General features: G+C 38.7%; 1 protein-coding gene across 1 annotated transcript in view; it reads right to left on the bottom strand.

Annotated features, from left to right (window-relative positions):
* Positions 1-9,577: 9,577 nt before the first annotated feature.
* Positions 9,578-13,643, bottom strand: part of cps1 (carbamoyl-phosphate synthase 1, mitochondrial) — a 55,702-nt gene continuing 51,636 nt past the window's right edge. The window contains exons 37-38 of the mRNA XM_061054218.1: positions 11,304-11,433; positions 9,578-11,198 (exon numbers count right to left, since the gene is read on the bottom strand). Of these exons, the coding sequence (XP_060910201.1) occupies positions 11,085-11,198; positions 11,304-11,433 (244 nt within the window). The 3' untranslated portion in view covers positions 9,578-11,084. The remainder of the gene's footprint in view (positions 11,199-11,303; positions 11,434-13,643) is intronic.

Raw genomic sequence — 13,643 nt, 5'->3', positions numbered from 1 at the left:
TGCCGGGCCATCTCCAATTTCAACTTGTTCCTTTTTTTACATCATGTCTTTCCTTCTGAGACCACCTCTCTTCTTGTCAGACAGGGAAACAAACGACACGCTGTGAGGGACATATGTGAATTAAAAATTAAAGATTAATTTTTTCTGAAATCTTTCTGAAATTTTCAGGGGTGCATTTGTGAAAACAGCTTAACTATCTATAACAGATCTGTTTTTTGCTATTGGAATATAATTACCACACAAATTAAAAAAAAAAAAAAAACATTTTGTGGTTTATTCTAGGGGTTACTGAAGTACCTAGTCTGAAGTCCTGTAAAAAAAAAAAAAAAAAAACCTTGGTAGGAGGAAAGTGAAGAGGAGCAGGTTGCTTCATAGAATTTAATCTAACCAAAACTATTTCAGAAAGCAAATGTTTAAAATGCTTAAGCAAAGAAGATTGCATGTTTTGTATTTTGTATGTGAGGCCTTGTATCACATCTTGGTGTTCTTGAAATGTTCTTATGATTATGCAAAAAATCTCTTCACTCTTAAAAAAAACAACCCTTAAAAAAAAAACATGTTTTCTTTTTAAGGTTATTCAAACCAATCTGTACACCCGCCTTAGTCTGAAAACTGACCTTATTTACTACTTGTGTGACAGTCTACACATATTACCCCTTTTGTAGCCTGCATGCACTGGCGGAAAATGAAATTAAGAATTATCTTAAACATTTGGCTTGGCTCCTGCTCACATTTCAGACACTCTTTGCAATAAAGGGGATGCATTTATCTGTAGGCATGAACACAAAAAAGCACAACTGTTGTTTGGAGAAGGAAAATAAAGACGGGGAGTGGAGTGCCATCTCCACTGAGCATTACAGATGGGGAGCATCTGTATTGTAATAAGGGGTAATCAATGAGCACTCTTATCTCATTATGGTTTTTATTCGCTTACGCAAGCAGTCATTACCCCCATGAGCACTACTGCTACTGCACCACTAACCTGTAAAACCCGGTGTGCTCCCCACCCTTTACCAGACATAATAAATGTTATTGTTACCATTTACCAGAGAGTGGTAAATTGAAAATGGCAGACATAGATAACAGACTATGCCACTCTCAGTGTAAACCTGCTCAGCTTTAGGATCAAGTGAGGGGCAGAGGATGGCAAAAAGAAGACTGCATTGCTATTTTCTGTCACATGTGATGATAGGTGCTAAGACGGGGAAACAACATTGAGTGATGTCATCAGTCAACTGTAACTCAACTATAAATGGTTTCAAAATGGCACTGCATCTTTGGTTTTAAGAGGGAGTTTTTTTTTTGTTTGGAGTGAAATGCCTCACCAACCAAAGAAGAGGGGTATCATTTTATTGTGGCTCAAAAGTAGAGGCGAGGCTAGGGATCAGACTTAACAGTAGCCTATGGTGAAATATTTACTTGGCCTAGATTCATATCTAATGTGCTTAAAGAAACAGAGTTATGTAACGGAGTCGATGGTAAATGTTTAATGCTGCGTTGTTGTGAACACACTGGAGAGACCTAACCTCTTACTTAATGAGTTTAGCAGGCTTTTTTCACACGTGTTTACAGAATTTGGAATTTTTGTAGCCTTTTTCATCATACCACCATCCTGCCATTTGAACATAAACTGACATCATTCATCAATTTCAGAGTCATGTAGCACTGGTCATCCGTTATCCTTCAACATGCTTTAAATGTCTTGTGTTATGTCAGACTAACTTCCAGAGCTGCCTGATAAGTTAAAAGTTTTCTTCAGTGTGTCAGTGAGGCCCGTCTCATTGGTAGCTGTTTGGTGATATGAGCAGCAATGAGCCATTGTTCCATATAAATCTCTTTAATTAGCAGCGAATATGCCAGCTCCATTGATGTAGCTAATTGTCCCACACTATAAGGAACCCACTCAGCACTCCTGTGTGCAGATCTGCACCCCCAGGGCCAAAGAAAGACAGCAAGGATAAAAAAGCCAGCTTGGTAGGGGAGCTTTTGATGAGCCTAATAATCCTACAGAATCTGTCATTTCCACACAAAAAGCTGTTTTGATTCTATTTTTGAGGCCTTTTTGTGTGTCTCTGTCACTTAAGGCGATGTGGCGAAAAGAAGAGGTGCTCTGAGAATAATACAAACCCTTGGGTTCCTTGGTGGATTTGGGTTTAAGTGATTCTGATTTTGCTTTATTAGTGTCTTTTCAAAGTTTTACTTTATGCACTTTCACTTCATCCACTTACCCCTCTCCGTTCAAAAAGGAGGATATTGATAACTAAAAAAAAGTGATGTCAAAGAAACTGCTCTAGTTGTGTTGTTTACAGTAAACCTAATCTGTGATCAAATCGCAATGATCAGAAAGTCCTACTAATTCAATTCAAGCCAAAATATAAAAAACTATCAGTCAGATGGATTTAGTTAAAAATGTTAATTATCAAATATAAAAAATAACTAATAAATGAAAAACCATTAAAATTAGTGTATACATTTTGATTGAAATACATCTTACACATTACACACTGATTACACCAAGATGGCGCCGTGGATATATGCCGCGGTGTGTTGTTGCGCGTTGTTTTCTCTGTTTTTGTGCGTTAACAGTTTTATGTCAACATACACGGCGCTCTTTCACCAGAGAAGAGATCATGAACATTACAACTCCACCAAGGCAGGCTGCAGCGTATCATCCGCTCTGCAGAGAGGGGGATTGGCTGCAGTCTACCATCTCTACACGACCTGTACACCTCCAGGGCCCTGAGGCGTGCAGGTGAGATTGTGACCGACCCCTCTCACCCCGCACATGGACTGTTTGAGACCCTCCCCTCTGGCAAGAGGCTGCGGTCCATCAGGACCAAAACCTGTCGCCACAAGAACAGTTTCTTCCCCTCTGCTGCCAGCCTCATGAACAATGTCCCTGCCCCCCGACCTCCCCCCACATAACACAGACTCTCATCCAGCCCCACAGTCAGAGAACATCACAGTTATGTGAAGGCTGAAACTGATTTTATGCGTTATATTAACGCTCACTGGACTTTGAATACTGCAGCTTTTGTACATTTTGTGTTTTTATATATTTTTTATACTGTATTATAAGTATAAGTAATTGCTTCTTATATATTTTATTTTTATTTTATTTTTTTAGCATTATTTCTTTCTGTTAACTGTTTTGCAACAAAACACCAGGTCAAATTCCTTGTATGTGCAAATTTACAATAAATGAATAAATAAAAAACAATTCTGATTCTGATTCTGATGTTAATGGTAAATGTACTTGAGCTTGTATAGTGCTTTTCTAGTCTCAAAGAGCTCTTACACCACAGATCACACCTACGCATTCACACCTATTCACACGAGAATTGTGCTGTGTAAAGTGAACATCAGAAGTAACTAATCCAACCACACATTCACACGCCGCTGACAAAGCAGTGGGAGCAGTTTGGTTGCGAGACGACCTACTCCACCAACTGAGCCACACAAAGCAACATGTGCATCATTTTAATGTTGTAGATGAATAGATTAAATTGAAAATATATATATTTTTGGGCCTGTTTCTTCACTTTCCTTTACTTACTCATTTTTAATATATCATTACACATCTAATAATACTAAATAAATAGAAGCAGTTTCATTACTGTCATCACCAGCCTTGTGCTTAGCAACGCTACTGGGCTGGTGCACATGTGCTGGAAGACAAAACAGATTAAACAGTATGAGAAAAAATAAATGAATGCCTGTTACTCAAGAGAATGCCCTCAAACACATGAAAAAATGTCATCATCAAAAATGCCAAACATCAGAAGCAGGAATGGGATGATGGTTTTGGTAACCGTCCACAACAACTGTGTGACAACAGTGGAAAAGGTAAGAAATAATTCAATCAAAAAAAACTTTCCATATGACTGTTGTAATGGTAACAAAGCAGCTATTCATTATCATAATAGCAGCCTGCAAAAACACAACGTCCTCTGGGTTTATAGTTCCTATTCTGCAGGCTCTGTGAATTGCTCAGGATCTGTTCTAATTGCCAAAAGTACGAGTAAACCCATACAGGAGTGCAGAATGCTTGGAGGCTTTAAAACATAATCCTTTGATACTGTAAGTAGAGCTTTCCCTGGTGCCTGTTTTAGAGCTTTTCTGAGGCTTTTAGCCGGTTTTCTCTCTCTGTATAGCTGTGTGTTTTGGAGGATTGAGGTGGTGCACCTCATCTTTGGTATTCTAGACAAAGCCTGAGTTAAAACCTTCACAGACTGTACAGGGAAAAATACTTCCCTTCATCACCAGAATACAAAAACCAATAGAGAACAACATCAATTGCCACAGCGTCTTGCTTGTACAAGAGGTGTGATTGGGCCTAGTGAAACTTTTTGTTACACTGATTGCAAAACATACTGTGGAAAGCCCTGATTCTTAAAGTCCTCCCTAGAAACCTGGGAGGTAAAAAACATAAAAGGGAAAAAGCCATCACTGCCGTTTCTCTTGCACAGGGTGCCTAATTGTACGTTAACAAGGAAGTCATTTACAAGGTGTAATTTTAAGAGTGCTCATCAAGTAAGATTACTTATGTGGGGATTCTGTGACTCGAGGGTAGAGGAATTAAAGTGTGAGGTTCAGATTCTTTTTGTTAAGAAATACACACATTACCTGCCAATAAGACGATGCATCCACTTTTTGGGATCAGGGTTTAAGAGCAAAATAACCCTCAACACCTCAGGTGGTGTGGAAAATGTTGCACCAGTGACAAACCTTTTGCTGAAATATGTTGTTTCTTTGGATAGACTCATACGATGTACTGAAAATCATAGGTAATGAAAAAATAACTACAGTAGCATAACAAGGAGTTCTTCATTCATTCTTTATCAAAGACATAGTATGTTAAATTAACACAGGGTAGATTCAGAAATTACATTTTTAATTTATAAAAATCAAACTTCATTCTGCAGCAATATGTGCAATGTTATTGCTTTGATAGATTTTAGAGTTGGATTTTTTTTTTTAAGTTGTAGTTCACACACCCAACTGTCTCATGAAGAAGGTGGCAATAGGACATCAAACTGTCACATTGAAAATAAAACAAATCCTGCACACTACTCTTGCTAGGCATCACCATTTTATTTTTAAAAAATCACAACGTCACTCTGAACCTTTGTTAAGTGTGTTCCATTGGATTTATTGTACTGATGAATAAATATAGGCTACACAGTCTGTCAATGATGTAGCTGGGGAAGCCTTGCATGGTTTAATCTTAACCATGATAAGTGCATCTGTCAGACTATTTAGATTATGTAAAATGTACAACTGTCTCTCGGTCTCACCATTCTTCTTGATTTCATACGAACCCGCAGCCAAGCTAAGCTAGTTAGATAGTTCATCATGTTACTAATCGACAGGTGGCTAATGGAAACAAATCAGGCACAGCAGACTCACCAGAAAACATTTCAGCTATCACCACATTAACATAAACGTTTGTATGTGGAGCACACACAGACTCACTATATGATAACCATCGAATCCGAACATTTGATGTACCATGGGTAAATCTTTCACAATATGCCAAAGTTGTCATCAACAGCACGAGGCTAAAATGCTAGCTGGCTGTCTTAAATTGACTTACAATCACACTGTGGAGTTAGCATGTCATCTTATCAGAATAAGCATTTGGTCAATTGCATGATATGCAAGCTATTGTTTGTTTTTTCCAGGTTAATATGATGTAAATTATTCTGAAACCCTGTCTATAAATATATATGTGTAAATGTGTCACAGCAGAATGAAAAACCATTATCGCAACTGTTTCTTTACAGAAATTTAATTGACTGATGACCTGGAAAACAATTAAGCTGCACGGTCACTTTTGGAATGAGATGTCCCTACATTTGATGAGCCGGGGTTTTGCTGTCAGAGTATTTGAGACATGCCAGAAAAAAAAGGAAAAAGCTCTGAGAAGCAAGAAGGAAATTGCCTGTTCTGATACCACTGTCTTCTTTAAAGCTTAAACGTACATGTTAATTTAAAGTGTGTGTGCGGAGTGTGTTGGAGATTTATCAGATCTATCAGATTGTACATCATAGTATGTTCATATTAAATTAAAGTCTAATATCCACCAGTACAAATTAATACATTTGCACAGCAGATATCACAGACTATTCCCATATTTGTTTACGTGGCCAAAAGAACTGATGTGTGTTTTAAAATCCCATTGTTCACACATTGCCATCGGTCCTCAACAACGGCGGGACTCATCCAACAAGGATGAACTGTCTTCTACGCCTCGCTCGCTCCTCACCTCAATAAATAATTCATGTAGCACAGCATGAAAAACGCATGTCAATTAAGCAGTTTTATTTTTTTCCTCCAATGAAAAACAGCAGGCTTCTCTTCATGCCAGCCAGAGGAGGGTAGTAAAACAGTGCATTATTTAACATTTCTGGACATGGCTGCACATACTACATGGCCTCATTCTCCTTTTGAAAGGAAAACGCAAGAACAAAGTCTCACACTGTCAATTATTCTGTTTGATTTGAGCAGGCATATATATATATATATATATATATATATATATATATAGAGGCTATCTTAATTTGGGATGACAGATTTTACATTTCCATGCTGTGTAGCTGCTGCCGTTGACTTAAGTTCCCATTACACCCATACAAGGCATAATGTTCTACATACTATCATTGACTATTACATGTCATTACTTATTCCCTCTTTTCCTGTCTGGGTTGATTTGGACATTCAGTCAGTCAACTTAGATTTTTTAAATTGGTACCTGCACTGATCACACAAAGTGGTACTTCCTGTCCCCACCCAGTGTTTCTTGTAATGCTTTATGTCGGCATTTCCCTCGTGGGTCGACTGAAAATGGACACTTGCAGTGTGTACAGAACGCAATATTTTCATTGCCTGGTAATTTTCAAAGGAAAGTATAACTCTCCTAGAGCTCCCTATAGAATGCAACAGACAGCTAGCCTGCCTGTTGTTTCGCAGCAGGTCCTGTTACTATGATAACCTAAGCTTGCTAAGCAACAGCCTCAATCAACGACCTTCTGACTTAACCATTACCTCATGCTAATAAGAAAGAAATTGATGACAATCTGTAATGTCCACGAGGATTCTGAAGAAATGTCTGTGCTGCACAACCTCGCTGAAAAAAAGATTTGAAGAAAACTGAAAGATGAAGTGCTGTATACACTTAAAAAGATACAAACAGCCTCCACTCAATGTCCACTTACTCGTCTCATTCTGGAGCTTTCACTTGTGTAGCTGTCCTTATCTAATGCAAAAGTGGATTTTCACATTGTCCATGATATAGAGCACATTTCATACTTTCGTCAGCTCTTCTTTGGCCATCGAAACAGCATTTGACAAGATATAAACAGCTCAAGGTCAGTCAATCCCTGCGATCAATTTAGTTTCCCTGTAAGTGGCTATGTACTGAACTTTTCTCTGGCAGCTAGCCACCAGGAGTCCTTGACCATTTTGTCATTTTATATTGAAACACGTAGTACTCCTTAATTAAAATCATCATCTGCTGCATAATTAAATGTAACTCTTTTTAATGATTCTAAGCAAATAGAATCACTGTAACTCATTTAAAGCATCCATGTACTGTAGTTGTCATCACTTAATGTGCCAATGCAGTCCTAATTTCAAAAATGTCATCACTTGAGATTTTGCCTTTGTGTGTAACAGTTTGGGTCTGTGAGCAGAATTTTAAAATACAACCAGGAATTCCAGTTTCTTTAATGCCCCAGATATCCCATTTTATTTGTATGTCTCTGTTACGTCACTGGGTGGAGTCATTTAATTTCAAACAGTCATTTCTTTCATTTTGCTCATCCAAGAAAGACTCATGGTTGAACTTAAGACCTCGCTGCACTCCTTGGAGGATCAAGGCAAGCAGACCCAAAACACAACATTATTATTTTTGATGTTCTGATAGCAGAGTGAGGTTAAATTTAACCGCGCTACACTTTAATCAAAGTGGGATTTGCAGACATAGGTCTCCAGATATAGGGGTCTACCTGGGAGTTATTGTCAAAAAACGAACACCACAAGTAGCCCTGTTGCTTGGTTACTGTGCCTGCAGTGAATTGTGGCTCTGATGGCCCTGGACTGCAGAGGAAGGATCCTGCTGAGCAGGATTTGAGACTTTGCTCATACAGAATTTTATAAATCCCATGTGGGAGGGGCTAGTATATGGAAATGAAAAATAGGAATTCAAGGATTCTGTACAACAAGGATCACACAAGGGGAAAAGATCATATTTATATATGTACTGTTCTCTCTCAGTTCATATTCTGAGTCAACACCAAAGTCTAGAAGACTACAATAATTTCATTTGAATCACAATGAAGCTGTTCAAATTTTCACAATCATGTGGAACTTTAAAACATGTCTTCCCACACTTCAGTTGTACCGCCACATCAGTATCCAAAGACAAAAACTAACCGTAGACTTTTAATGTAGTTGCATGCCCAACCCTGTTTGGACAGTATTATGAGTTTCAACTTTTGCCCAAACAATAACAACCATCCTTAAGCTGCCTTAATGATAATAATGATAATCCTACTGAAACAAGTGTGAAGAAAAATATCTGCAAAGCATGCACAACACTTGAGTCATACATTCTACTACAGCATGTGTGTGTAAACTCTTACGCCAGTTAATATAATCTTTTTTTTTTAATCAGGTAATTAGAAGGATCCAGGGAAGGTTTTATCATCAAGTCCCCCCTCCCATCACTAATGTCATAGAGGCAACTAAATCTGGGCACATTACAAAAACTGTGCCAAGCCATTAAAATAAAAGATAACTGGCATTTTTTAATTGCACTAGTGGTGTTTGTGAACTGTAATTCTGTGAACTTTGTACGGATGGATGTCTTAGGATGTAGAGGTATAGGCTCGTTCACACCACTGACATGTTCAATGATGATACATAACATTGTAGTTTGAAAGCAAGCTCAAGTGGTTTTCAATTATTCAAATCCTAAGGGTTCATATAACATCATTAGCAATGTGTGGTAGTTATAAACACCAAGAAACAGTTATTTTGTCTTGTACATAGGTGAGCTTATATTAACTTAGTATGACTGTGTAAATATGGACTTAAACATGAACTTATCCTTACAGTTTGGACTCAACCCTTTTTTTTTTATGTGGCCGTTGAAACGTGTCCTACAAAGTCATAGATGCATGCAGTGTGTTTAACTTCAAACCCTCCACATAATTATAATACAAACAAATGTAAAATCATGTCAACAGCTGCAGGAAGGTTGCTGAAAAATGTGCAGGCAGATAAATATTTACTGACTCTGGAGGATTCTGGGTCTGTTAGTGGAACCTGGCAGGGTAAAAAAAGTAACTTACAGCCTTATAATAGTATTAGCCTTGTGTTAGGCAGTTTGTGTATGATAATCAATTTGAAGACTCGTATGTTGAACTATGAGCCATCTTTTGGCCTATTAGCATGATCATACTGGTGATGTGAATAAATGACTTTAATAAGACATTGGCAGGGTTCCAGGGGTCTTTAAGGAATGCTAAGTACACAGTATGCTGGATATTTTTCATTGTGACGACGGCAGTACTTCAGATTTAACATGAACAAATGAAGTATCGAAAAAAATACAACATCATTCATGGTTTATTCCTACAGAGAATAAGAACAGACTTCTGTGTCAAAGATATGGTCATAGTCTTTTTATTTCCAGAACGTGAGGCTGAGGAAACCATAAAGATTGTCCAACATACTGCTGCAGTTGCAACGACGAGGACAACAAAAAGAGATATTTGTCCCATACTGGCCTCTCTTCACTTGCTCCCTTCAAATTCAAGAACATGATTTGAAATCTTTCTTTCCACATTTGGAGTTATTAATGGTCACCCACAATAATATCACACAGGGATCATAGTGTACTTTTACCCCTCTAGAAACTTGCCCACCTAGACTGCATGCCGGCCTGTGTTACCTTTAAGACTGTATTAACACGCTTTAAGGAATGTCCCTCTCAAATCCAACACACACACAGATCCACACCTGGAGCAGGCATCACATGAGAGAAAACGGCACGTTTGAGTTCTGTTAGAATCCATTAAAACACAATAAAACAGAAACAACAAGTGTGAGTGTGAAGTGTATCCTACTTAAAGTGTGAGGTCTTTAAAATGCAGATTAGGATAAAAATATGGACTCTGCGGCAAACAGTATTTACACATATTGATCCAAATACATAAACATGTCAGATGACATCTTTAGAGCTAAGGCTCCACACTTGGAACAGTTGAACATTTAAAAAAACATATCTTATCAAGAATAACTGCAATAGCAGATTCTCCTTTTGTACCTTAACTTTAGGCCTCAAACCCTCATACCATTCTAAGACTAGACTAAAAAAAAAGCTTTACTAAGGATATGAAATAAAGACCAAACTGTTGGTAAAAACTGAGCTCAGGCAGAGGTAAGGAGGTGAAAGCACCATAACACATATCACTTCACAGACAACCTCAGTTATACACTAAAGAAAAAAAAAGGACCTTAAATAAAAGCTAACACTGTAACAGAAATACCCTCTCAGGTACCTCTTTATTCCATTTAACCCCTGGCGGTTTTTCGTTTCTTACATTTTCTTCTTCATTTGATTGACTAGCACGTCTCCTCGAAGGGTTTTTAGTAAAAGATCTGAAGAGAATAGGGCCCACACTTTGCCATGTAAATAATTACTGGTAATTATTATCATGTATAAGATTGTTATCTGCTGGATGATAAACAAACTAGTATTCCCCCCGTCATCCCCATGTATTAAAGCTGATCTGTATTAAAGCAATGTGCATCCAATGTTAAATTCATTAACTCAAGAATTAAAACCAAACATCTGACTCTATCAACCTGTTTTTAAAGGCAACTTCTCAAACAGTAGCACCACATTGTGCATCATGATGCAGTTACTCCTGTTCATGGTCTATGTAACAACTTTCTCCATCACACCTCGGGGTTGTTAAACAGAAACAAAGACATTTTTTAAGGACATTGTATTCAGGGAAATTTGCTCCCGCTAAATGTTTGCGTGTAACTCCACAGGAGAAGGATAGTGAACTTTAGGGCTGCTTGCTAACACCTCTGTGTTGGCTTTCTTTCTGCCGGTAGTGGAAGAGGCTGCTAGTGTCAAGCTCGCCGGCATAGCCAATAGCCTCTGCAAACAGCTTCACCACCTAAAACACAAAATAAAAGCACTTAACTTAAGTCCTCAAGGGAGAGACATGTGCATTTAGCAAATCACCAGTTGTGCTCAGCCGCTGGTAGTGGACGTTACAGACCTGGTAATTGGTGATGAGGGGGACTCCGTAGTCGACAGCCATTCTGCGGATCGTGAAGTTATCCTTCAGGAAGCGGGTGTTGTTATTGGGCAGGTTGACCACCAGGTCAATGTGACCCTCGCTGATCAGTCTGTGAATCAAACATGACCGGTCTGATATAACATCACCACAAATATAAAAATAAACTACTTAAAGCAATATTGTAAATAGAATGGCCTCCTGTCATTATATAGCTTTCCCATTAGCAAAAAAAAACACTGATAAGCTCTGCCGCTTTTAGCAAATATCAACACATAGAACAGGTTCTGAGGTCCACCCAAACTGTCTCTTCTTTTAGAGCTAAAATCAAAACCTATCTATTCTCCCAAGCATACATATAGTTACTTGTGTGTGTGTGTGTGTGTGTGTGTGTGTGTGTGTGTGTGTGTGTGTGTGTGTGTGTGTGTGATCCCTTTTGTGGTGTCAGTGTTTCCCCTACCATTATATTTGATTGATTTCTGTATCTTATTCAACTTGCTAAATTGCTATTTATTTGCATAAAAGTGTTACAAGGTTTCAGCACTCCAGCTTAGATAGGCTGGTTTGCTGTTTTATTCAGGTCTTGTTCTGTACAATCAGAGAGCAAGAGTCAACCAGTGAATCATGAAGCATAGTGAATGTAGTATTTATTAGGTCAATCTTAACTTTGTAGACCAAACCAGTACGGTTGGATTATCAGTACAGTTTTTAGCGTTTAGCAGGTTGGCATCCTTGGCTGTACAAAGCCAACATAATGAGTCTGTAAGTCAGTCTGATCATCATTTTGAATATGCTATTGCAACTGTGCAAAATAAAGCTACCCGTTTGGCTCTCTGATAGTTGAATAGTTGGTTCCATGACGTCATATCTCTATCCTTCTTTGTCTAAGGATGTTTGTTGATACATGATCAGTGTTTGAGAAAATTGTGTTGACCTATTAAATATATGAATTCAAGTATCTCTCTCTCTCTCGTGCACAAACATCAAAGTCCTGGTTTCTGAATGGCCCGTTTCATTTGAAGGCCTCTGACAGACAGCATTGGAATAAGGGCTGAATTCTAAAGGAAATATGGAGGACAAACAACAGTGACAACAAAGGTCATGTTCTCCTTCATAAAGTTTTGGCCTCTAAGCTGCCATCCACAGCTGATGCCTGCCAGCCAGCCAGCCAGCCAGCGTGTGTGTGTGTGTGTATGTGTGTGTGTGTGCTTCGTTTGGTCTAGGCATATTTAATTCCCTTTACATCCTCTTCTTCAGCAGCTCATTTCCAAACATATGGTGCAGATGGCTTCATTGTGCCGTGATCATGACTTGTTTACACAATCATTAGCCGACTATCACAGCCTGCTACTATCATTCTATGTTCCTATGATGTCAGACAGACTTCTGCAAGAGACGTTGTTTGTCTTCAAGTGCAGTAAACTAAAAATGTTGTCCTGGTTAAATGTATGCCAAATACAACTCAGTACCCTTCATTGTTAGTCTGACAAAATAAATCCAAAGATACTTCAGAGGCTTTATTGACTTGACATTCTCTGACATAAGACTTTCCTCATCCTCCAAATCCAACTTCTAATTCAGGCTAATGCAATGACTCTAGATTTCTAAATTAGCAGCATCTCCTTTGATCTTTTCAGTACATCAGAGAGCTAATGAAGGGGCTATGCCCTTAGATCTTAAGGCAGCATCTGATTAGATATTATATTAGATATCCCAATTTTGAATCTCATGAATTCATGCATTACTTCAGCTTGGCCTCAGGTACAGTAAAACCATTTTCACAAATACAGAAATCTCCTGAAAAACTACAGAGATTTGGCTACCCGGAGGGTCTTTAGGGTATATGTGAATGCAAACAGCCAAATTTCTCGCACAGAGTTTATCCTGCCGGACCCCTAGTATTTTATCTGCAGAAAGTCCGAGTGAGCTGATGTGAGAACGCAGCAGCATATACTCCGGAGGATTCACCTCGAGCCAATGGGACCCCAGTGACGTTTATATACAGTGACTGCAGCACGGTGCATAAAGTGTCTGCACGCGACCACTATGATCTCCGTGCACGTAATTAAACGGCTGCATTCTGTTTTCTGTTCTTCAGTATGTTGTTCTCCGCTCTTTTGTGGATGTTGTCATTCCATTGGATTACACATAGCATTGATATAAAGACAAATATTCTCATTATAACGTTGTGTAGCGGACTCTGTTGCGACGGCCGCTGCTTCTGCGTTGTTTTTTTACGTCACGTCTTACTCCTCCCCTCCCCCGCTGTGAGGAGCATATGTGAACGGTTAGGTCGGGAGAATCTCCAGAGCGGTCCTCCAG

The sequence above is a fragment of the Labrus mixtus genome, chromosome 13 (assembly GCF_963584025.1).
Source record: "Labrus mixtus chromosome 13, fLabMix1.1, whole genome shotgun sequence".
NCBI classification, from domain to species: domain Eukaryota; kingdom Metazoa; phylum Chordata; class Actinopteri; order Labriformes; family Labridae; genus Labrus; species Labrus mixtus.
This window is presented reverse-complemented; position numbering and strand designations above follow the sequence as displayed.